The sequence below is a fragment of the Staurois parvus genome, unplaced genomic scaffold (genome assembly GCF_062004578.1).
Source record: "Staurois parvus isolate SC_StPar_1 unplaced genomic scaffold, SC_StPar_1.0 ptg000151l, whole genome shotgun sequence".
Taxonomy (NCBI): domain Eukaryota; kingdom Metazoa; phylum Chordata; class Amphibia; order Anura; family Ranidae; genus Staurois; species Staurois parvus.
The window spans coordinates 18102384-18129233 of record NW_028317947.1 but is presented as its reverse complement, the minus strand read 5'-3'; the positions used below and the strand labels follow the sequence as shown (position 1 = coordinate 18129233).

The 26850-nt window shown below is 43.0% G+C and overlaps 1 protein-coding gene across 1 annotated transcript; it reads right to left on the bottom strand.

The window, feature by feature from the left end:
* Nucleotides 1–1674: 1674 nt before the first annotated feature.
* On the bottom strand, nt 1675–26850 carry DBF4B (DBF4B-CDC7 kinase regulatory subunit). Its single transcript, XM_089674566.1, is given in 13 exon segments — nt 1675–4523; nt 4526–4570; nt 4572–6309; nt 13828–13937; nt 14024–14123; nt 14630–14752; nt 15862–15907; nt 17303–17339; nt 17481–17524; nt 18879–18939; nt 23719–23769; nt 23909–24046; nt 26677–26850. Coding segments are annotated over 13 exon segments (2691 nt in total). The 3' UTR covers nt 1675–4499.

The window sequence follows — 26850 nt, the reverse complement described above, 5'->3', positions numbered from 1 at the left end:
TGGAAGCAGCCCATTAATTTCAGGGGACTGCCCTACCCTTAGAAATGCAGGGAAAAAAAGTCCAACCCTTCTTAAATCATATCGCCATGAATATCACACACTGGTTTCTAATGCGTGGGAAGGTCATTAAGAATCAATGGCACCCTCACGCATCTGCTAAAGTGTAGCACAATTCTTTGTGGGGTGAGAACATGCACACGTTTGAGCACCTTCCCCAACCACAGATGGGTCAAACTACAATAAGTTATACAGTCATGAATGCTAGAATTCCAAGTCCCATTTCAGGAGGCATTAAAAAAAAACAAACCAAATCTAGGGACACTGGCATTTAAGACTTGATAAATAATAGTCCCCACCTTCTAAATACATTATTCTCTCAAAAGGTTATGCATCCCAATGCCACCCATAAAAACATCTGTTCTAGCTATACAAAGCTCTCTCTATCCCATAGACATGGATTTTTCCTGCATCACATTTGTTATTTTTTCCGCCCTACTGGTAGAGTGGGTGAGCTCTGTAAAACGACCACAATGCAGGCAAAACAAAGTCTTCAATGTCCTCTTCACACGACACAAAAAGGCTTCAGACGTTGTAGGTGGAAAGACAAGTTCAGTCATTCACATTATGTATGAGGTGATTGTAGCCGTATTAGTGCACTTGCGACAGTGCAAAAAAAAAATATATATATCACGTCAGTACTCAATTGTTTCTAACATACAATTTTGAGGACAAGCTTTTGGGGTATGTCCCCTTCAAGGTCCAAGCAGTCAATGATTGCTTGGACCTTGAAGGGGACATACCCCAAAAGCTTGTCCTCAAAATTGTATGTTAGTGCAAATAAAAAAAAAGTATCACGTCAGAACTAGTTTGTCACATTATGTACAAACCAAATTGTGCACAAAATAGAAGTCCAATTGTCAGTATAAAAACTCACCACTGTGTAAGCTACAAGGAAGGCTTGAACCATTTACTGATGCCACCCTCATAATTCTGGTGGTGGAACCCAGATCCATCACTTCTATAAGAGCTTGTGTACAGGTCAAAACGCCACCTCAGAACTACATCAACAGTTAAATGGCAAATCTACATTTGACCAGTGTTTCAAATGGCAAAAAAAAAAAAAAAAAGCGCCACACATACTGCTCAATAAAAGTCAATGGACTTTGCTAACGTGCATTTAGGAGCTTGTTCACACTATCTTTGCTCTCTAAACAGTACTCTGCATTTGGATTGCTCTTCAGAGAGCATCAGACAGGCCCCAAGGAGATGCATCACCTCCTCACTGCCTGCTTTAACCCCTTGAACGTCATCCTAGTGCACCATGTGTTGGTTGCAGAGCTGCCCCATTCAGCTAAATAGGTTGTATTTGTCTGACAGTAGCACCCAGCAGAAATTACGGGGGCTGTAATTGCTGCCTCAGCATGTGTACACCTCCAGCTGCTGCAGCTAAAGGAGCAGTGCTTAAGGGGCGGTACAATCATGGCTTACAAGGAAGTTTGGGAGGGAGCTCTAAAAGTGCAGGGAAACAACTTCCATATACAGGAGCCCTTTACTCACCTCTTTCATGACCTGCATCAACCATCTCTCCACAAGAAAATCTGGTAGACGATTCAGATATAAAAAACACTCAGCCATACTTTTAAGCTCTGGCCTCATAAATACAAATACCACAAGTATAAAAATAAACTTTTATTTCATCACATTAAAAAAAATTTAGATTACAACTTCACATTTTAGAGATAGAAAATTCCTAACACTGGAAATTAAATCATACCAAATTTCAAGATTTAAAAAAGAAAAAAAAAAAAAAAAAAAAATCCGAGATGGTGGAATGGTTTGTACCAAGCCACTGAAAGTCTGTTGGCAATCCTGGTCGTTCCTCATGAATCCAGAATGTCAGTTCAGTCTCAATAGTAATGATGGACCAGATCCATGCAGTCTTTAGCAAAAGCTAAACCTGGAGGAATCCACTCCATAACTCTGTACAGCAGAAGCAATTTCCAGGAGCTACACCTGCTTTTCTTGAAAAGCAGGTCTTGACCCAGTGATATCACAGATTGTGTGCCAATATGATCAACAATATTAGCTGCCTCGCTGTCTCTGGTTTTAGTATTCTCATACAAATTGCATAAACATACTTAGACCAGAGGAACTATAATAAAAGTCTAAACTAGAAACATCCTTTTTCAGAACCCATTTTTTTTTTTTTTTTACAGAAGATTTGGAAATGGAGAGTCCCCACCAAGAAAAATATATAGCTTTACCTTTCCAGGTGTGCCAAACTTCCAAAAACAATAATTATGCTGCAGCTTACCAATTCTTAATGGGGTGTTAATATTTTAATGACACCCCCCCTTTATTTTCACCTGTTGATCTTGCCAGTACATTTATTTATTTTTTTTTAACTGCATGTAACTTCCACTTTTGTTGAACAGCTTGGTCTGTTAGAGGGTTGAGACAAACAATTTAAACAATGACTGGGGTGCTTACAAATGGTCAGCTTTTATAATTCATGTAAAATCTTTATCCCACAAAAGGAAAAACGGCTGCAGTAACAGCTTAAAAATGTGTTCGTTTTTTCTTAAAATTAAAGCTGAACTGAAGCGAATGCAGCTGCCACAAGGATTGGTAAGCTGCAATATATATATATATATCTATCTCTCTCATAAGTAAGCTACAATATATACACTTTTATTTTTGGATTTAATACCTAAAGAGGTCTCGCTCCCTCTTTTCAGTATTTTACGTGAGAGTTTATCCCTAAACCCATTTTTTTTTTTTTTTAATTTGTACTTTTAAATGAAGAAAATACTCACCTCTCCTGTTGCTTAGGTCTGAAGACAAACTATGGGAAACCGTAGTGGTGTAAAAGATCTTTTAAAATACTCGTTCTCTCTTAAACAATCCACAGAGGGTGGGCGGCACACTACTTTCACCCAGCGCCCTCTAATGGCTTTTTCTTAAGACAGTTTGAAGTTTTCTCTTAGACCAGCGCTGAAGAATACCTTTGTTTGGGAGATCAACAGTCCGATTTGCTCAAAAGAGAAATCTGCTCTTGTCTTGGGGTCTTTAAAAAAAAAAAAAAAAAAAAAAAAAAAAAATTGTGTCTGCTGCAAAAAAAGGAAGCGCAACAAAGCTTGCACTTCTTTAAAAGTGTTAAAATTTCCTCCCAAGGCAGTACAGCTGAAGGCACAACAACAGAAACACACTAAAACACTCCTTTGTATTGTCTGATTTTTAAAACCAGTCTCTAGCTAGACATTAGCTTACGTAGCAAGTACTACAGAGTTCCAGGTCATAAAAAACAGCAACTAATGACCTGTGTCGGGGGACAGCCTTTATGAAAAGCAATACTAGCTCGCATCAACACACGGCATCCAAGGGGCCGTTTATGAAACCTTTTGCCAAGATGGGAAGGATCAGGTAGTTCAATAAATCTATGCTGGTCAAAAACAGTTTATACTATAAAACTATACCTATGCTGGTAATGAAGCTAATCTGCTGCTCACAGAAGGACAGCTGGAGCGTAACAGCTGGCATCTCCAGGAGCCTCCACGCAGCTCAAGCTTTTTTTTTTCCTAAAGCACTCCAGGAGCCCTACAAATGTAATAATGCAAAAATCAACCTGATCTAGATTACCGGTTCTACGTTCAGCCCCTTCTAGGCGCTCTATGACAGGGAAGCTGCCGATCACATCTTTGGAACAATGGGAAGTCACAAGGAAGGTTGGAACCATGCATCAACTTCCATGGTAAAATCCCTAGATCGGCATTTCAGGGTGTTTGAGAAAGCCGAGATCGCATTCCATTACCGAGTGACAAATGTAACATTTATATCAATTTAGTTTTTTTTCTTTTGTGGTTTCTGTAGTGCTAGGTGTGACGGAGCTGTACTGAGTGATCCTATTCTTCCAATCATGCTCTCTGGGGAAGAGATTGTTTTTTCTTTTTACAAGCATCATACTCTTGGCAGCCTTGCAAAGCAGACATTTAAACTCCAGCTACAACTTCTCCAAGCCATTAAGAGTCATTAAGATGCAGTTAATAGCTGTGAGTAGAAGCAGAGGGCCCACGAGCATATCTATCCCGGAAGGAGGAGGGAGACTGAGCTAGAGACATACGCAGTAATGGACTTAACGTAAGCAAGGCAAAATACACAAAGGGGATGGATGTAAGGTCCAGAGACTGAACCAACCAATATAGAAATCTCTGATTTGGCCTTTTTCAGTTGCTTAAGGAATTTTATATGTGTCAGGGACATCTGTGGTGAGATCTCTGCAGCATCCCCCTCCTGCCATGACCATTATGAAGGGAAAACCCCCGGAAATGTTAATTTTATATCATGGAGGAGAACGGAGGTCGTGAAAACTTTTGTTGACTCCCCACGGGATAAAAGAAGCTAGGTGAGAGACTAAACACTAACCAGTGTCCTCTGATAAAAGAAACAGCAGTTTCAAGTCCATTGTTAGCAATTAATAGACTTCCTTTGTCAAGTCATTCCTAAGATGCCACCCCACAAAGATAAACAGGTCATAAGACGTGTGTGCCAACGTGACAGTCTGTGTGGTAGAATGGAGACCCAGAGCTCTGGTCCTTGGCCAGCACAGAGCAAAGCTCTCTCCCATACCAGCTCTCATCCATATTGACCTGGGCTGTTCGCAGGTCTCCAAGTTGTGTACCTTGCTGGTGCTTACACTGTTGCTGAGATAGAAGTTCTGAATCCCAGTCAGATTCGGATGAAGCATTGTACTGGACGAGTTTGGGGTTAAAGTAAGGGTTATGGGAATCAACAGCGCCCTCATTTGTCACAGATTTCTTCTCCCTTTTCATCAAGTTGGGGAGAGCATTTGCAGCTTGCTCAAGTCCAGAATTAGGAAGCTGGTGAAAAACCCACACAGGCAGTGATAATGGATTGCATTGGCAGGGCTGTCTCTTGGTAGGTGGGGGACTTGAGCAGCTATACTTACGTTTACCTCTACAAAAATCCGTAGTAGATTGCAGCTCATTCTGCTCTGGCGTTCCGGCCTCATTACCCAATGGTCTAGAGCTGTGTGTCACTGCGGGGCCTTGGTACAAGGGTATTACATTTAGCAGATTCTGCTGTGGTGCGCTGGCTTCGTTGACTAAAGGTGTGGCATTGTGTACCACCTCTACAGGGTCTGTGGGGGCTTGGCTTAATATTACATCTAGCTGGTTTTGCTCTGGTGAGCTGGTCTCATTCCCTAAAAGTATGGCACCATGTGGTACTGCTGGAGTGTCTACTAAACCTTGGACCAACGGTATTACATTTAGCTGGTTCTGGACTTCTGTGTCAGAATTATTTGTCAGAATCGTGGAGCCAGGGAGCGTTACCACTAAAGTGTCCGCTGGACCTTCACATGAAGGGATTACATTTATATGGTCCTGAGATAAAGCTCTATCCCCTTGTGTATACAAGCTAGCAGAATCATTTAATAAAGGGTCATTCTGTTCAACAGATAGCAGCTGTTCATGCAGTCTAATGGAGCCCAGTTGTACATTTACCATTTCTTCAGATCTCTCTCCTGCTGGCAGCTGTACAAGGGCATCCAATAAATGAACCCCACAAAGATTTCCAGTAGAAGGCTCTGCGAAGAGTTCTTGATGATGTTCGCCAACTTCCAACACCGACATCTGCTCTACCAGTAATTCACGACAATCGATACCAGCAGTGTTAGTGCCAGGAAGGGAATCTTCCAATCCTGACGCATTGTGGACTTCACATGGGTGTTCAGTACCCAGAGAACTGCATGTATCTGCTAGGGGGCTAAGGAGCAACGGTGGGGCAAATGTTGCTAGTGCATTTGCCATAGTCAGTTGTGCATGCTGTTCATCTGGAGGAATAACTAATGACTGCACAGTATAGACAGAGGTCAACCCAGCCTCCTCAGTGTACCAGGAGACCTCTGTGACCACATCCACATGAGAAGCTGCTTCTGCGTCACATATTTCTTGTAATGGCCCCTTGCACTGTAACAAAATATTGTTTGTATTTTCTGTAAATGGGTGTCTCTGACCATTGTCTTCTACAGGATGTCCATCGTCCATGGTCACATCCTCTTTCCGTTCACAGGTAGCAGCATTCTTTACAGGCTCTCTTTGTGCCATATGAGGCATGTGTTCCTCACCCACATGTGCTGCACAGTTTTCTTCAATAGGTGATATGGCATCATTTCCTTCACGTAGCACCTCAGGCACCTCCATCTTGTGCTCGTCCTTTAAAACAGAAACCCGAGCACCCTCAACAGGGAATGGGCCATCAGCAACAACTCCCTCCATGACAGGAATAACCCTTAAGAAATGGGGGGGAAAAAAAAAAAAAGGAAAAAAAATCCAAAACTGTAAAAAACACTGTATTGCGAGAACATAGATAGTAAACCACTCATCGCAGGCAAACACCACCAACCACAGCAAAACCTAGTAAAATTTACTATCTACCTAGTGCCTAACTAAAAAGGTACAATTCAGCTTCACTGCCCACCGCAGACGCAAGTACTTGTTTATTTTGCAGGCTGCTTGCTTTCGTTTTTTTTGCCCAACTGATCGGTTTCAGTTAGTTACTCAGGTTAAGAAAAACACAGGTTTTAGATGCATACCTTTGCAAATACATGTGGAAGCCACACTGTTGTGTCAAGGAACCTCTGATAAGTGTGGTCCCCAACTCTAAAAGTAGGAATACAGACATGACTGAGGCTCTAGCCCTTCCGCACTCTATTCAGTACAAAATGTCTTTCACCACTAAATTATGAAGAGGTTTAAATGGCATATCAGCCTACACCAGGTCCTTCACTCAACCGAAAGGAGAACAGGCTATGATACTGCAAAGCGCATGGGGGCAAGCAAATTATTAGGCTGCTGTAAATAATAAAGAGGAACCTTTTAAAATTACTTTTTGGTCTCAGGGAACCCCTTCTAAAAATTACTGTATCTACAGCTCATAATACATTCGTGTGATGGTCAGTGAGAAGAAATGTTCCTTATACTTGTGGTCATTGAGAAATTACCCCCTTATAGATAGCTAAAAATATCAAATGGTGTCAGCGGGAACCTGAGAGGCAGATATTGCTCAAGGAACCCCTAGCAACTTCTGGAGGAACCCTGGTTGAGAAACCCTGATCTACAGCCTTAAAGCCAACTCCATCCTACCCATGGTTAGCTGTGCCCCATGTGATCTTTTCCTCCGGCAACAGCAGAAGATTTAAAACTGCTCTAGACAAGGTCAAAGAGGGGGAAGGAGTGTCCAACAGACAGTCATTTAGATAAATAGTGTGCAACATGAAAGACAACTTTAAACCCAAGTATATTTTTTTCTTTTATTCAAAAACTTAAAAAGTAGTGCAGTAGAAAGTTCAAGAAACTTTGTCAGAAGAAAACCTTTGCAGCCCCAAAGTCACACAGGTCACTATCTTGCCTGGATTGTTCCCATTCACTGGTTTACAGGTTGCTGCAGGGGTTTGGTTACAAAGCACATCCTATTTTTGGAAGTGTGCTCCACTAGCCATGAGTAGGCAGGGGGTTTGGGTCTGGGCTCACAGCCATGGTGTATGGATTCCAGCCAAATAAGCCATCAGGGCCATGGAGCAGTCAGGGAGGAGGGAAAGCACACTGACTGATCACTCTACAAAATGGAAGCAAAGTTACACCAAGAGGCGCTAGAACTGCACTTTCTGCTTCAGAAAGGAAATACACTGCTCAAAAAAAATTAAAGGAACACTTTGAAAACACATCAGATCTCAATGGGGAAAAATATCATACTGGATATCTATACTGATATGGACTGGGTAATGTGTTAGGAACGTAAGGATTCCCCACCGTTGGATAGAAACGAAAATAAACAACCTACAGAGGACTGAATTAAAAGACACCCCGGAAAACAGTGAAGAAAATGAGGCAGCAGGTGAGTCCATTTTGCTGAAATGTCATTGCAGAAACTCAAAATGGTCCTCAGTAGTTTGTATGCATACCTGACAACGTCGGGCATGCTCCTAAAGAGATGACGGATGGTGTCCTGGGGTATTTCCTCCCAGATCTGGACCAGGGCATCACTGTCAGACAGTGAGGTGAAACCTGGCAGTGTCAGATGGACCGAAATATGACATCCCAGAGAGGTCATATTGGATTTAGGTCAGGCGAGTGTGGGGGCCATACAAAGGTATCAATTCCTTCATCCTCCAGGAACTGCCTGCATAATTTTGCCACATGAGGCCGGGCATTGTCATGCACCAGGAGGAACCCAGGACCCACTGCACCAGCGTAGGGTCTGACAATGGGTCCAAGGATTTCATCCCCATACCTAATGGCAGTCAGGGTGCCATTCTCCAGCCTGTAGAGGTCTGCTTCCCTCCATGGATATGCCTCCCCAGACCATCACTGACCCCCCACAAAAACGGTCATGCTGAACGATGTTACAGGCAGCATAATATTCTCCACGGCTTCTCTAGACCCTTTCACGTCTGTCACGTGCTCAGGGTGAACCTGCTCTCATCTGTGCACAGGGCGCCAGTGGCGGACCTGCCAATTCTGATGTTCAATCGCAAATGCCAATCGAGCTCTATGGTGCCGGGCAGTGAGCACAGGGCCCACTAGAGGACATCGGGCCCTCAGGCCCCCCTCATGAAGTCTGTTTCTGATTGTTTGGTCAGAGACATTCACACCAGTGGCTTGCTGGAGGTCATTTTGTAGGGCTCTGGCGGTGCTCATCCTGTTCCTCCTTGTACAAAGGAGCAGATACCAGTCCTGCTGATGGGTTAAGGACCTTCTACGGCCCTGTCCAGCTCTCCTAGAGTAACTGCCTGACTCCTGGAATCTCCTCCATGCTCTTGAGACTGTGCTGGGAAACACAGCAAACCTTCTGCAATGGCACGTATTGATGTACCATCCTGGAGGAGTTGGACTATCTGTGCAACCTCTGTAGGGTCCAGGTATGGCCTCATGCTACCAGTAGTGACACTGACCCTAGCCAAATGCACAACTAGTGAAAAAGTCAGAAAAGAGGAGTAGGGGAAAAAAAAAAAAAAAAAAGTCAGTGGCCTCCACTTGTAAAAACATTCCTGTTTTGGGGTCATCTCATTGTTGCCCATTTAGTGCACCTGTCAATGTTGTTAACACCAAAGCAGTTGAAACTGATTACCAACCCCCTCTGCTACTTCACTGACCAGATCAATATCCCAGGAGTTTAACTGACTTGATGCGATACTTGGATTAATCAGCTCCCTACCACGCTATAGCCAAAGGACAGCGACAGAGTGGTTGTCTGGTTCTGGGACAACGTCCATGGACGTAATTACAGAACACGCCCCCTGCGCACCCCCCAGCGGCGTGCACACGATGTGTCCTACGGACACAGCAGATCATGGGATACGGTAAAAGGCCAATCATGGTGGCCTTTTACCACGTGATCAGCTGTGTCCAGTGACAGCAGATCACCGGGTAAATACAGTTGCCGGTTAACGGCTGCACTTTCCTCACACTGTCACAGCGTGAGGAAAGTATTGCCAATAACCAGCAATTGTCAGAGAAGTGATCAGCATTGATCAGGGCAATGATGATCAGTGCCCTGATGATCTGTGCCCAGCAGTGCCGCACACCTGGATCCAGCAGTGCAGCATCATCAGTGCCAGCTCATCAGTGCTGCCTATCCATGCCACCTCATCAGTGCTGCCTATCAGTGCAACCTCATCAACGCTCATCAGTGAAGGTGAAAAAAAATTACCTGTTTGCAAAATTTTATAATAGAAACAAAGAAAAAAAATTTTTTCCCCCCTCAAATTGTTTGCTCTTTTTTTGTTTGTTTATAGTGCAAAAAAATAAACACCCAGTGGTGATTACCACCAAAAGAAAGCTCTATTTGTGTGAAAAAAAAATGTTATATGGGTACAGTGTTGCACGGCCGCGCAATTGTCAAAGTGCGACAGAACTGAAAGCTGAAAATTGGCCTGGGCAGGAAGGGGGTACAAGTGCCCGGTAGGCAAGTGGTTAAAAAGTGTTCCTTTAATTTTTTTTTCAGCAGTGTACAAGTTCCAGGATGGATAAGAGTGGACCCATAGCAGAATAAAAAGGAAGAGCTGCAAGGCAGGCAGACTAATAATTTTTCAAGATGCTTAAGTTTGAACTAGTGTTCAGACCATTAACATTACTACCCTACCCCATGTATATGCTGAATGACTGTGGTACCTCACATTCATGCCACTGTTTATTAGTGCAGTGTATCTATGGCGCAACCAGACATCCTCAATTAAAAAAATGACTGGTATTCTAATTAAAGCCTATGAAATGCACATTAAAAACACATTAGAGGCATTTGCTAAAACCATTCACAACCAGAACCTGGAGCAGCTGTGCAGAATAACCAAGCAGCTGCTAACGTCAATGTGTTCAGCTAAGCTTTGAAAATGAAGGCTCGAAGCCGATTGGTTGCCATGCACAAACTGCTCCAGATTTCTGGCTACCCCAGTTCTCCATAAATTCGCCTCATTGTGAATGTAGCCCAGTTATTGCAAACATAAGAAGCTACTGCTGAGATGGTAACAAGCAAATGACAAAGGACTACAGTACAACTGTAGGGTTGTTAATGCTGCAATGGAGGAGGACAGGAAGATAGGCAATAAACTTTTCTTTCCCTTTCGTTATAGGAATAAAGTCATTTTGGGGTACTTAAACCGCTTGCCCTCCGGAAGATTTACCCCCCCCCCCAGACCATTTTTTTGCGATGCAGCGCTGCATTACTTTAACCAACAATTGCGCTGTCATGCAGCGCTATACAGAAATGAAATTTATGTCTTTCCCCACAAATGGAGCTTTTTGGTGGTATTTGATCACCTCTGCATTTTTTTATGCTATAGACAAAAATAAAATACACACATACACTTTTTGCTATACAAAACACATCCAAGAAAAAAACAAAACAAAAAACAAAAACCACACAAATCCCTATAAGTGTATAATAATTGGTTTATGTGAAAGGGGAAGAAGTGTATATCATTGTCCACATTGTGTAGAAGGCGGAGAAGGGGGGAGAAGTGTGCATCTTGTCCTGGTGACTAAAAAGGTAGGACAGGAAGTGATGGTAAATTTCTCCCATGGGGCAAAGACAGCAAACAAAGTACAATATTTTTTGGAATAGTTACAATAGGTTTGAACTTTTTATGAGCATTTTTTCTGCCGGGGCTTTGCCTCCATGATAATGCTGCTTTATCCATATTTTAAAATGTAAAATAAAACAAAAATGATCTGGAGTGGTCTTTAAAGTGAGCCTGGAGCCAGGCTCTGGACACAGTTATGGCTTATCGGTGTAGATTCTTGACAAAGCAGTACATGAGCCTTAAAAACAAGCTTTTGCCTACCTTCAGTAACTACACGGGGGATGAAGTCATCCTTGGAAAGTTTCAGTGCTGCTGTTGTGAACTTTTAAGTCCAATCTCACTTCCAGCATTTCGGCAGCACAGCCTCCCCTCCCAGACAGGACTCGGCAGCGCAGCCTCCCCTCCCAGACAGGACTCGGCAGCGCAGCCTCCCCTCCCAGACAGGACTCGGCAGCGCAGCCTCCCCTCCCAGACAGGACTCGGCAGCGCAGCCTCCCCTCCCAGACAGGACTCGGCAGCGCAGCCTCCCCTCCCAGACAGGACTCGGCAGCGCAGCTCTCTACTCCTTTTTCAAAAGAGAATTTGCAGCTCCGCTTCCCCCGCTCCACCCCTCCAGCAGTGCTTCAGTAGCTCAGTTTCTTCCCTCACCTCCCCCCCCCCCCTCCCAGCAGTGCCCAAGTAGCCTACCAATGCAAGACCCTTATGCTTAGAGGTATAACTCGGTTGAAACATGCACATTACATTGCTGTGCCCAATGGCTAATCTGGTTGGTTCTGATTAAAGTTATTGCATGACTACCCAGTCCCGCTTTGGTCAACAGCAAAGTTGTGGTAGTATGTGTTGGTGATCACCCAATAGTAGCCATCTAAGTTCCAATTTGATCATAAAGTTTAATGTAATTTGTTTTACAAAACTAATCTAATAGCGGGCATGCTATTGTCTGTCTTCGATTGGATGCTACATTCTAGTCAGACTATAGATGTGTTTTAAAATGACAACCAATAAATGTATGGTTTAAAATCACATTTGCTGCATTAAAAATATATCTCCCAAAACGTGTGAAAGGAAATTACCTCTGCATGCAAATTAGACCCCATAATCATTTCCTGTCTTGCATTAAAAAGAAATGAAAACAGGAATCTGGGTGCAATTTGCAGCAGACGTTTGTTATAAATTGGACCGAATATTTACTTAGCTCATATAGATGGTCCATCAGCTTGGTAACTCTTCCTACTTACTGTGAAAGGACCCAATAAGGAAACACCATTATAAAATCAATATTGGTTTTATGCAGCTATTGTAGAGGAAGACAACAGGCTGAGAGATGTTACATGCAGAGCCATTCTCAGAAAACAGGCAGTAAAATGACCTCAATATAGCCATCAATTGTGTCATCTGTCTGATGACTGGAGGCTGCTCGAATACAGCAATGTACTGTATACACTAATGCTAATAAGATGCAAGTCCGGCTAATGGAACCGAATTATGAAACAAAGAAAGTGAAGGTACAGTTTATGGAAAATTAATGCTGGCGGTGGAATATATACACTAATTATTCCTGTACTTCCAAACACTTAACGACTTAAGCAAACAGGCTTCACACAGAAAAAAACAGCAAGTCAAAGTTTGATATATTCAAGCAGAACTTCACTATCAATTACGGACTATTTCTAATCCTTCGGCTGCATTAGTAAATAGATAGGAAGGTATATCCTGTTTACTTGTTTTAACCTTTTTTTTGCATTCCTTAATTTACTTCCTGGTTTCCAAACTTGGGCAAATTATGTCATGCATCCCAGAAGTCTTCAGGAGGGGAGGGAAGGTTTTCAGCTCAGCCAATGCCTGAGCCAAGGACAGATGAATTCTAGGAAGTAACTGCTACATGAATCATCTGTCCTTACTCAAAATGGCCACTGCCAGAAATGCTAGGAGGTATTTTTCAAAAGGATTTCTCAGCAAACTAAGGCATGGATGCAGAGATGGATGTATGAGTTTGTTTTGAATATTAAACATTCTATAGCATTTTTGGTTTGTGGTACTCAGATGCAATGCAGTTCCATTTTAACAAGGTGTCTTGACAACATTAAACCAAATTATTATTATTATTTTTTTTTTTTTTTTTTTTTTTTAAGTATAGTAATGGATGGTTATAACTTTTTTTTTTCTTTTTCTCTTTTGCCCATTAGGCAGATTTTCCTTCACTTGTGCCTCAGACAAACTGGAGGAATTTCCTCCCGCTTCCTATCCAAAGCTACAATAAAAAAAAAAAAAAAAGTTTGCCTTTAGTTATACTTTAAAGTGATTTGTATCCATTTTGCAAGTGTAAGACTTACATCTGCTAAGTTCTCAACTTCTGTCTGCGATTCCACTGTAGACATTCATCTCTCACTTCCTGCTCTTTTGACACTCATAAGAAATGGGGGTTATAGATGTAAAAAAAAAAAAAAAAAAAAACAAAAACAAAAAGCCTCAAAATGTTGCTTTTATTGCACTGAATTAGTAGCAGGCCAGGGCCAAGTCCTGTCATGCTGTAGCGGCAGTGGAGGGCCTGGCTGTGCATTGCAGTATGGGCAAGGTTTGTATCACCAAACTGACTAGATGTAACTCCTATGGCAGATAAATAGTGTGCGCCCGCGCGCATTTGGCTATGTGCCCCCCCCCGCCAAAAAAAACCAAACACCCACAAACAAACCACACAACGAATCTCAGCAATCTTGTACATTACTCACCCACGAGGATACTCCATTAGGTCACATATTAAGTAGCAAGCAATATCATCAATGACTTTGTAATTGGAATCATCTAGAGCAAATTGGCTGTGTTGTTCACTAATCAGGTGCTGGAGAGAAGTGAAAAGACTGTCAGTTGTGTGGATGTATTTCTGAACCGCTACACTGCATGCACACAACCTGCTTGTTCTCTTACCTCGTTGAGTTTGGTGTAGGTCACCTGACAGCACTCACAGTAACCACTTCGTTCCCTAGCGTGTGGTCTCTGACTCCTCTCTCCATCTTCTTCTTGGTCTCTAAAGTAACATTATCTATAAGCATGCTGAACATATCAAGGAGCTGGAAACAATGCAGCTTTAAAAAAACTGCAGTATGTGCATGATCTCAATTCACTTGAAAAATGTGAGACATATGGAGTCACACTGAATACCTCTTACCGAAAAGACTGTCTCTTGCCTCAGCATTTTTTTTTTTGGTTTATTCAACGTGCTGGAACAAGCATGTAAACAGTGAAGTGAAAACTTCAAATAGGAACACTTAATTTGGGCCAGAAACTCCAAGTAAAGAAGGTTGGAGAGGTTAAATAGCTCTTTTCAGTCATCAAATTGTTCCACAGTGCCTGCACCTAAAAGGTTAGTGGAAGGTTGTTTTAAAGCAGCCTTCTAAGAAAAATGCATGTAATCCCATACCCAATTATATTTTGTAGGTATTTTTTCTCTATTCACTGTCCTTGAACAATACATTCATATTCTTGCTGCAATGCAAAAGTTTGAGTGATACATGGCCACGATGACAGGCTTACCCAGCATCTTTTTCTTTGTGTGTACTATTGTTAGTACGACCAGTCTCAAAGGGACTCCTGTCTGAAGAGATGAAGGAAATCTCAGGGAAGCTGGAGAAGCAGCACTGGAGTGGACGGTACTTCCTATAAATGAATTATTAACAAGCAGGTTCACTTAAACTTATTTTTTTTCTGTGATCTATAGCTGTCCACATATTTCATTACCAGTCTATTTCCTTTCCATACAGCACTTCAAATTTATTTTTTGTTTCAGATCTTGCCAGGTGCAATGGTTGAACTGTAGATACTTGGAACCACTACATCTACAGATACAAACTGGTGAAATCCCGCCATCCTGATTTCTACTACAACTGATAGTAGTGAAAACTGTACCCCAGTGCAGGTAAAGAGGAGAGGAAGAGTAGAGAAGAGGAAAATTTTAAAAGATAAGATTTCATGAACCGATCAGATCTTATATCAACCAACCCACAGATCAGATTTACAGACCATCAGCAGACAACTTTTAAAAAATGTTTTAGTAAGAGCTGGGAAGAGTTAACATTTCTCTCAAGTTTTAGGTCACCCCTGTTCCCATTATAGATATTTTCTGTCTCTTCCTCTCCCTGTGGGAGAGAGGACAGTTATTATAGGAACAGGATAGCAGACACTAATTGAACACGGTCAGCAGTTCCTTTCCCAAAAACGTCTCTCCCCCCCCCCAATCTTATTTGGACAGATTTTTAATCACTTCCTGTTCTGACAGGAAGTGAGCAAATCTCTTCCCAGTGTGGGCACAGATAGTACTAAAAACGGAGACAGAGGCTCCCTCCCTTCATTTTACCCAAAACGTGTCTACAGTTTGGCTTTAAGATGGCCCCACAAATTACAATATGACTGCACATTCACCAATGACTTTGTGGTGTGAGGGCTTACCAAAAACAGTCCTTTTCATTCATATGCAAGCAAGCAGACAAGCTATGACACTACATTATAGGCAGATCTAAAAGGAGATTTTAGAATCAGATTTTAAAGGGCGTGACCAACTTAATGACACCAAGGCAGCATGGCCTGTGACATGTCCTAAAGAGAAAGGTTGATCTCTGAAAAGGACTGGAATCTTTTAGCAAAGGGACTTGGTAAAGTTCAGGGGTTAGCAATATGACTGGGATGTTCAGGCTGGCAACGGACAAATCCAAGGTAAAGCATGGACACTGCAGAATCATTACAGATGAAATGGGAATATAGTAACTCACTGGCTCTGATCCTCAATCTTCAGAAATGGGCTCTTCAGTTTACCAACTGCAGCAAACAAAAATGTAAATGTTACTGGTATCTGATGCATGTAGAATAAACACACCCAATACATTTCATGTCATCTAGGTACCAAACACTGACCTAGGATTGACACATGCAAGCAGGCGGAGCATTGTGGTGGTCATATGCACCTCCGTAAGGAAACCTTCCACTTGAAAATGACAGGATCTCTGGTGTGTCAACAGTGTGACATATGCCTAATAGCCTTCTTGTCTCTACACCTAAACTCCCAGAGAAAGACCCTCTCCGCTGTCCATGCTAGGCAGCAAAGTCTTTGGTGAGGAAATGGACATACTGTAGGGGTGCAGTTAAGTTTTACAAACTGTGATAGAAGTAAAGAGCAGGATGTGTAAAATCCCTTTCAATTACCATATACTAACTTATATTGGAAATGGCTATAAGACAAGAAAGAGATAAACGAGTTTCCACATCATGCAGCATTTTCAGATTTGTCCTTCCACAGCTTACAGCAAGTGAGCAGTACAGTGGCTTAATGGTTAGCACTTCCGCCTAGCAGTACTAGGGTTGCTGGTTTGAATCCAAACCACAGCACCACTTGCCTGGAGTTTGCATGGTTTTCCCTGTACTTGCATGGGTTTCCTCCAGGTACTTCCATTTCCTCCCACACTCCAAAGAAATGCTGGTAGGTTAATTGACTCCTATCTAAATTGGCCCTAGTATGTGTATGTATGAATGTGAGCTAGGGACCATAGCTGGTACACCCCTTGAGGGTTAGGGACTGATGTGAATGTACAATATATGAATGTATAGCGCTGTGTAAATAAGTACCTGAAATAAATAGTGACAATATTCACTACAGCAACTTCCTGTGTTATCTTTCAACCTGTTCACCAGACCACATTCCATATCCAGTTGTTAACCCTGTTACCATATTAAAACATATGAGCCCAAATCAAACCTGAGAAAGAAGCCAAATATTTAACTGCCTGACAGGCAAAAGAGTCAATTCTTCATTATCCATTACTATCCAACAATTCTTGGGTGTGTTGGATAGCATGTCGCCCACTGAACGGTGTGGTCCCTTCTGCCAGTTTTAACATTACTAGAGTACACAAACTGGCATAGTATCTACTTGGAGAAATCACAGCATATTGCAGGGAATACGTAATCTGACACATCCCAAGATGTCACATGGCAACAGCGTCCAAAGCCTTAGAGGGGGGGGGGAATGGATTTCAGTAACTGCCTGCAGGACAGGTAATTATTCAACTTCTTTCACAGGGTGTTTCAGGCTCAAAACTCTTTACATAGCAACAGGGTTCCTATAATGCCTCCACTGATCATTTCATTTGGTTAAAACCTACGAACAGCTTTGGCATAGGAATGAACCAGACATGAACATTTAGCATTCAAACTCACCTTTAACATTCTGTCTTGCACCAACAGCACCTTTGCCCTAAAGATATAGAAATAATGGGAACATAGACCGTGTGAGCAGTGTGCTCTGACCAAACCTACCACACAAAACAAACAAAAAAAAAAAAAGAAAAAAAACAAACACTAAATACTCTGCATCAGTCCCCCCCACAGAACTCACCTTAGAAGTGCTGTGTGTGGAGCGATTCAGATATTTTAGGACCTCTGGAGAGAAGACTGTTAAAGAGGCAAAATAAGGTAGTCTAAATTATAATCGTCAATGAGCGAGCGGTTGGTTGAAGTGAACCTGTCCTGCTACAAATACTAGTGCAGCCACTGCATAGTTCCTTGGTTGTGCTCATGCTTCGGTATCACATTTAGTCACCGACTGAAACGACTATGCTCTGGGACACAAAGCATTGAAGCAGGAGGGATGCAGTCTGGGAAATCTGGCCGGCCTGAAAGCAGGTGTGCTGTATGACTTATTGTACACACAATTAGAGGATGGCTGGAGAGATTCACAAAAAGTATTAAATTTACTCCTGCTAGAAAAGTAAGGATCCCAATATCTTTAATTTGTTTCTTATATTCTGTTATATACACTATACCAGTGGTTCTTAACCTGGGTTCGATCGAACCCCAGGGGTTCGGGGAGTCAGTCTCGCGGGTTCGGCGGAGGTGAAGACCCACACCCGACTCATATGATTCGTGCAGTAAATATTCATTATTATGTTTTTGTTTGAAAATCATGTTTTAATGGTTTTGTTCTTAATGGTTTTGTTCATTTTGTGCACCTATGTATAAATATATACCTATGTTTTGAATTTGAAAAATCATATTTTTATTTTTCCAATTAAGAAGGGTTCGGTGAATGCGCATATGAAACTGGTGGGGTTCAGTACCTCCAACAAGGTTAAGAACCACTGCACTATACTAGGTTGTTCTTGCAGTATATGCCTTAATAGAAAAAAAACTTTGTAAAAATCTGATTCTTATAGGGGCTAAATGTAAACATAGAAAACAGTCATCTAAACAAGATACAAAAGATGAAGTGTGCACACAAACTCCTAGCACCATCTACAGACTATGGGGAGGTACTACACCTAAGGGATTTCTTCTCAACAAGCACTATAGGGCTAGGTTCACACTTGTACACATCCCCCCTGTGGCCACGTTTGCACATATTTCATTTGAATAGGCTGCTGTACCTGTGGGAAGTGGTCCTATTAAAAAACCACACCAAAAAATGGAAACCACATAGTGCTAGGCATTTCTGCACAGGGGAAAGCACACTCAGCCTGCTCTGCTCCCCTCCCCACCACCACCCAATTCACTGGAAAGATCAGCGTGCTGCTGTTTCTCCTCCCCCAGCTCTTATGAAGCTGAGAATAGAGGGAATGCAGATGCGATTTACAACAGTCCTGCGCCCACAGATGTAAGCCGAGCTTAATATGCAACAGTTTTGTGACGCAGAGAAGGTACCTACTTACAATGCAATAGCTTCCTTTGATCAAAGCAAACATAGGTTTTTGTCAGTGTCAAGCATTTACAGTCATGAGGCTGGGAACAAAAAGGATACCATCCACATGTAGAATACAGACTCCCCAAGAATGAGCATTGGCCAACACACTGCTGTACTCCTAGGAAATGAACATTAGAGACAAGTGCAGAAGGAAGTTAGAAGTAATATCACATGAGAGAAGTAAAACAAAAAAAGGCAGAGCATTCCGAGCAAACAAAAATCTTTAGTAAAGTTAAATATCAGGTTTTGGCCACACAGAATCTCTTCAGTTCAAAAAGGTGAGAGCTAAATGTGCATAATATACACTGTTCAAAATAAAAGAAAGGAACACTTTTTAATCAGAGTATAGCATCAAGTCAATGATACTCCTGGGATATTGATCTGGTCAGTTAAGTAGCAGAGGGGGTTGTTAATCAGTTTCAGCTGCTTTGGTATTCATTAACAGGTGCACTAGATGGGCAACAATGAGACAACCCCCAAAACAGGAATGGGTTTTACAGGTGGAGGCCACTGACTTTCCCTACTCATCTTCTCTGTTTTTCACTAGTTTTGCATTTGGCTAGGGTCAGTGTCACTACTGGTAGCATGAGACCATACCTGGACCCTACAGAGGTTGCACAGGCAGTCCAACTCCTCCAGGATGGCACATCAATACGTGCATGGGGGAGATTCCAGAGAGGCAGTTACTCTAGGAGAGCTGGACGGGGCCATAGAAGGTCCTTAACCCATCAGCAGGACCGGTATCTGCTCCTTTGTACAAGGAGGAACAGGATGAGAACTGCCAGAGCCCTACAAAATGACCTCCAGCAGGTCACTGGTGTGAATGTCTCTGACCAAACAAATAGAAACAGACTTCATGAGGGCCCGATGTCCTCTAGTGGGCCCTGTGATCACTGCCTGGCACCACAGAGCTTGATTGACATTTGCCATTGAACACCAGAATTGGCAGGTCCACCACTAGCACCGTGCTTTTCACAGAAGAGCGCCGGGTCCCCCTGAGCACATGTGACAGACGTGAAAGGGTCTGGAGAAGCCGTGGAGAACGTTCTGCTGCCTGTAACATAGTTCAGCATGACCATTTTGGTGGTGGGTCAGTGATGGTCTGGGGAGGCATATCCATGGAGGGACGCACAGACCTCTACCGGCTAGACAATGGTGCCCTGACTGCCATTAGGTATCGGGATGAAATCCTTGGACCCATTATCAGACACTACGCTGGTGCAGTGGGTCCTGGGTTCCTCCTGGTGCACGACAATGCCCAGCCTCATGTGGCGAGAGTATACAAGCAGTTCCTGGAGGATGAAGGAATTGATACCAATGAATGGCCCCCACGCTCGCCTGACCTAAATCCAATAGAACAACTCTGGGAGATCATGTTTCGGTCCATCCGACGCCACCAGGTTGCACCTCAGACTGTCCAGGAGCTCAGTGATGCCCTGGTCCAGATCTGGGAGGAAATACCCCAGGACACCATCCATCGTCTCATTAAGAGCATGCCCAGATGTTGTCAGGCATGAATACAAGCACGTGGGGGCCATACAAACTACTGAGTACCATTTTGAGTTGCTGCAATAAGATTTCAGCAAAATGGACTAACCTGCTGCATCATTTTTTCACTTTGATTTTGGGGATGTCTTTGAATTCAGTCCTCTGTAGGTTGATGATGTTCATCAATGGGGCATCCTTACATTCCAACACATTACCTAGTCCATATCAGTATAGATATCCAGCAGATTTTTCCTCATTGAGATCTGCTGTGTTCTCAAAGTATGTATGTATGACATCTGTAGAATTTTCAATGTCATTACATTGCAGCCTGGTACTACAGTTGTTTAAATACATTTCCCCCCCCTCAATCTACACTCCGTATTCAAAAACGACAAAGCGAAAGCAGCATTATAGAAATGTCTGAATTTAAGAAAAAAAAAAAAAAAAAAAAAAAAAAAAAAAAAAAAAAAAAAAAAAATCGCACATGTACTTAACCACTTGCCTACCAGGCACTTATACCCCCTTATTTACCAGGCCAATTTTCAGCTTTCAGCGCTGCCGCACTTTGACAATTGCGCGGTCATGCAACATTGTACCCATATGAAATTTTGATCATTTTTTTCTCACAAATAGAGCTTTCTTTTGGTGGTATTTAATCGCCACTGGGCGCTTTACTTTTTGCGCTATAAATAAAAAAAGTGCAAAAAATTTGAAAAAAAAAAAAAAAAAAAAAAAAGTTTGTTTCTATTATAAAATTTTTCAAACAGGTATTTTTTCTCCTTCACTGATGTGCGTTGATGAGGCAGCACTGATGGGCACTGATAGGTGGCACTAATATGCAGCACTGATAGGCGGCACTGATAGGGGACACTGAAGATGGGTACTGATAGACGGCACTGACTGGCATCACTGCTGGGCACTGACTGGTGGCACTGACTGGCACAACCCCTGGGCACTGACTGGCAGCACTGGTGGGTGGGCACAGGTAGGTGGCACTTCTGGGCACAGGTGTGAGACATTGCAGAGTGGCACAGGTGGGTGCACTGCTGGGCACAGGTGGGCGGAGCTAGTGGGCGCACTGCTGGGCACAGGTGGGCGGAACTTGCGGGTGGCACTGCTGGGCACTGATCATCAGGGCACTGATGATCGGTGCCGATCCCCGCTCTGACAACTGCCGGCTCTCGGCAGTACTTTCCTCACGATCTGACAGCATGAGGAAAGTGCAGCCGAGAACCGGCACTTGCATTTCCCTCTGATCAGCGTGTCATTGGACACCGCTGATCACGTGGTAAAAGGCCGCTGTGATTGGCCTTTTACCACATCACGTGATCAGCTGTGTCCGTAGGACACAGCGATCACGGAGATCGCCGGGTGCGCGCAGGAGAGCGCGTTCTGGGAGGACGTCATATGACGTCCACTCAGAACTGGCCGGCCGCAGTGCAGCCGTCATTCGGCTATCTGCGGTCGGCAACTAGTTAAAGCAGAGTTCCACTCAAAAGTGGACGCTCTGCTTGTTTGCCTCCCCCTCTTCCAGCTCAGTTTGCCGTGGTCCCCCTCTTTCCTCCCGCAGTCTCCTAGGAACCTTCACAGGTCCCAGAAGACTGCTGGACCAATTAGTTTTGCAGCAAGACATGTGCATGCACAGTAGAAATTCTCTGACACTCTTTGCAAATCCTCTCAAGCTCAGTCAGGTTGGTTGGGGACCAACAGTTGACAGCCAATTTTAAGTCTCTCCAGAGATTTTCAATAGGGTTCGAGTCAGCGCTGTCTAGGATATCCATAGAGTTGTCCCTAAGCCACTCCTGTTGTCTGGGATGTGTGCTTAGAATTTTTTTGCTGGAAGGTGAAACCCGGACCCAGTCTGGGATCCTGAGCACTGTGGAACAGGTTTTCATTGAAGATATCTCTGTACTTTGCTCCATTCAGCTTTCCCTCAACCCTGACCAGTCTCCCAGTCCCTGCTGCTGAAAAACACCCCCACAGCATGATGCTGACACCACCATGGCCAAACAATTCAATGTTGGTATCATCAGACCAGAGAATCTTGTTCCTCACAGTCCGAGTGGTTTTTTTGCAAACTCCAATTGGGCTTTCATGTGGTTTGCACTGAGGATAGGCTTCTGTCTAGCCACTCTGCCCCCATCTCCACACAGGATCTCTGGAGCTCAGTCAGAGGGGCCATCGGGTTCTTGGTCAACTCTTACTAAGGCCCTTCTACTACCGATTGCTCAGTTTGGCAAGGTGACTAGCTCTTGAAAGAGTCCTGGCTGTGCCAAACTTCAGTGAACCTTCAGTGCAGCAGAAATTTTTTGTAGTCTTCCCCAGATCTGTGGCTTGCAATAATCTTTTCTCTGAGCTCTGCAGGCAGTTCCTTTGACGTAATGGCTTTTGCTCTGATAGTGTGCATTGTCAGCTGTGAGGCATTTTAAAAAGGAGAGGTGTGTGCCTTTCCAAATCATGTTCAATTTATTTACCACAGGTGGACTCTAATCAAGGTGTAGAAACATCTCAGCAACAATCAAGAGAAATGGGAAGCAGCTGAGCTAAATTTCAAGTGTTGTTGCAAAGTTTTTTCTCTTTCATACATTTGCAAACATTTTTAAAATTTTGTTTTCACTTTGTCACTATGGGGTACTGTGTAGAATAAAGAGGAAAAAATGAAATTTAAACTGTAGTACCAGGCTGCAAAATAGCATTGAAAACAGTAAAGGGGTCTGAATATTTTATGAGTGCACTGTAGAAAAAAAAAACAAAAAAAAACACACAGGAAACGACTATGGTAAGATGATGCTATTAAACCACAAGGCAAAACAGACTACTGTTAGGCTACGTTCACACTAGCCTTGTGTGCAGGCGGCAGAGAGGCGTTTTGGGAAGCGTTTTTACCGCTTCCCAAACGCCTCTGCCAACTCTGCACATTACAGCACATGGTGCTGTTCTAATGGGAGCGTTTGCGTCGCGTCGCGGCAAAACGGACGCCTCTGGACGAGTCAGGAGGCTTTGAAGCCCCCTATTCTCGTCTATGGTGCCGCTCCGCAAACGCCCGGCCGGCGTTTGCGGTGCGGTTGCGACGCGGTTGCGGAGCGGTAACACCACTCAAACTGCATTATAGGCGTTTGTGGGGCGTTATTAACGCTCAGCAAACGCCTAGCAACCGCCGCTAAACCGCGCATGCGGCGTTTGCAGAGCGTTTGCCGAGCGTTAAAAACGCTCAGCAAACGCCGGACCAACGCTTGCCAAACGCTATAGGGGCGTTTGGCAAGCGTTGGCAAAACAGCCAAGTGTGAACGAGCCCTTAGTGTTATGTAGATTGTCTAACAAAATCATTGGCTGCTTGTCAATTATAAAAACTAAACTAAAAATGCAAAGACAGAATGACATGCTCTATTGTTCTTGTAGGAAAACACACCTGGTTTTGGATGGCTTTCTTCAATAACTGCTTCCCACGACACAGAACTGGCTAAGAGAAAGGAAAAATAATGGCACGTGAAAAGTCAGCTAAAAGGCAGAAGGGTATCAAAGTGCCTTATGAGCAGAAGAAACCCATAGGATGGAACACACACAGAATGTTCCGGTACACTTTACAAAAGCCCTCTTACCTCTACATTCTCCGCAGCTTTCCGTTTGCAGTGCCCACCTCTTCTATCTGGCACTGAGCTTCCATTAGCAATATCCAAAGCCTTTCTGCTCCCGGTCACCATGTAATTAACATCCCTGCTTAGAAAGCCCTCGATAACCTGGGAAATGGGGACACAGTTGGGGAATTGAAAACATGAATCCCAACTTTCTTACATATGTAAGTAAGATCTTCTGCTACCATTTTTTTTTTCCACATTACAGAACATATCAGTATGCAATTAATATTATCCAAGACTATTACACAGAAGGCACTTCTACACTTTCAGGGCAGTTATACTTATTTAGGAAGGCGCCAGTCCCATTTCCCAAATCTCAGTGTACAGTTTCCGCTTTTGTTGAGATTGAATTCTCTTGCATGGGCCAGAGTGACATCTCATCCCAGCCAAACTTACATAATTTTTGCCTACACAAGAATTGAGGAAGTGAGATCGGTAACCTGTCAGAAAATCTGTCATCCTTTGGACAGGCACAGTGGAGGAAATAGTTGTCCCACTAATTCTCCTATCGACAAATCCTTATAAGTCGCATCAGAATAGTCACATTTTTGGACATTGGATGGATATTGCTTGGAAACCTTCCACTCGTCCCAGAAGAGCAGGCTTGGTTAGATGTGGGCGGTGTGATGATTTTATGTGTATGCTGGTAGGTGACAGGTTGGCCTTTCCCACCGGAAGGACCCTCAGAAGCAACCAGATGCTCACTTATGACACCACTGGTGTGATCTATGTTATTACCTGTGGGTCCTTCTATGTTGGCAAGACCTTCAGGTCAATATATAGTTTCTGGACCACATTTATGAAATTGATACTTACCCATCTTAGAGCTCATGTAGCATGCCATGTTTGCCTGGAACATCATGCCTCAAGTGCTGGGTAGTTGAGATTTTTCCCCAGAGTGTGTGACTTTGACAAATTGCTATAGCAGCATGAGACCCAGTGGATCTGGGAGCTGGCAGCGACCAGACAACCTGGCCTCAATGACTATATAAGTTTTTCTTTTTTATCATAATGTCAATTATACTTACATAAAAAGAGGTTGTCCCCAATTTGTGTTTTAATAAGTGCATCACATGAATTGTCAGGGGGTAGTGCCTCAGGGCTTCGAGATGTTCCATGCCCTAGTACAATTGATGGACTGCCCCCTCCCTTGAATATATGCTCAGTATACCACTAAGTGCTTTGGTATATGTTTGTGTAGTTAAGTTGTCGTTTTATCTCCACTTCTTTCTGCTCTTCCCTCCATCTCCTGATTTCTTCATTTTAAGATGGCGGCGGCGCTGTGATGTCACGTGTATGTCGTGACGTCATGACGCACCGCGCATGGGCGGATAGCCTTTGGCAGCCATCTTGCAGCCTTTTAAGAGGGCTGTTTTAATTTTTTGCCACATGCCTCTGATGCAGCTGGGGGGGGGGGGGGGGGTGGTATAACCGGTCAGACGGATCATCAACCATGTAGGGATAGAGTTTGGATTAACCGGTAGACTGATAAGTATATCAATGTCCTCATTAAGAGGGGCAACAATTAAGCTACGCTGAATTACGGATTCAAGAAGGCCACTATTTCCATACTAGAACTATCCAAAACCCGATTTGTAGTTGGGCGAAGATATGCACATGATATATGTGCTGGTCAACTAAATCAGAATCCACGTGGATGTCTTTTACAACAGTAGCCAGCTGTGTGAGGGTGGTTGACGGTCATATAGGGTTGATTTGTACATCCTTCGAATCCCCTTATAGAAGTTCTGTTTCCTCCTTTGGACCACATGCAGTTGTTCCCTGCAGAATGAACTTTGTGGCTACATTAAATATATCTAGCTTTGTTTATTGAATTCTTAATATTAAAAAGTCGGTGTGATCCTAGATACAAGGAACATTGAGACAAATCTGGCTCATTTCCTGTTCACAATACATTGTTAGATCTTCATATTCAACAAATCATCCACATTTTTTGCCAACTGCTTAGAGGATGGATTATGGGAATGTTTACCCATTTTAAGGCCATCTTATCTATCCTTTTCCATTTCCTATAGCTGTCCCTCGATTTCTGAGAGCTCTCAACTTTGATATGACTATATGGCAATTATTAGCATAGATAGTTTCAAGATACGCCATTGATCCTTAGACATGATTTTTGATATTTTTTTAATGGGTTTTGTCTATATGTTGAGTGTGTTTTGGTTTTAACTAAATAATAAAGATATGTTGGTATTGATCTTTTTCCACTAGACATAGTTCATCTATGTTAACTTGATATATATAATTTTGATATGGGTTGCAGTTTTGAGCAGAAACCATGTTTTATTAAAGTTTTTCTGATACAATATTTTTGTGGTGTGCTCCCTCCCATTTGTAATATAATATACATAAGGTGAGACCTAGTAGGATCTGTGCTTTAATTTTTCTTTTGTACCTGCCAAAAAAAAAATGCCACCGTCTCCCCCCCCCCCCCCCCCCCCAAAAAAAAATGAAACCCCCCCCCAAAAAATCTAAAATATGTTGGGGGAGGGGTGTTTAGTGGTACTTCCATTTTTAAGTGAAGGTCCGCTTTAAAGAAGATGATGTAGTATTATGCTCCAAGAGCTTTGCTGGTGAATATACCATTTGTATAGGATTAGACAGAACAGATTGTGTGATGTAACAACTTGCAGTGGTTATATTTTCTGTTTAATATAATCTGCTAATGAACACATCCTCCAAGTTCCTGTATTACTGGATATTTCACTTACCCCACCTAATCTGCAGATGGCTTTAGTAAGGAATTGGGTGTGCTTGTTGTGAGGGAGGTCTAAGTAAAATACCTTCCCTTTGAAAGTGATGCCTTTCCGTCTGTCCAGCATTATATGATTCTCTGTTGGGGAGCGTTGAGCTGCATAGAAATGGAAAAGATGATCTTCACACAT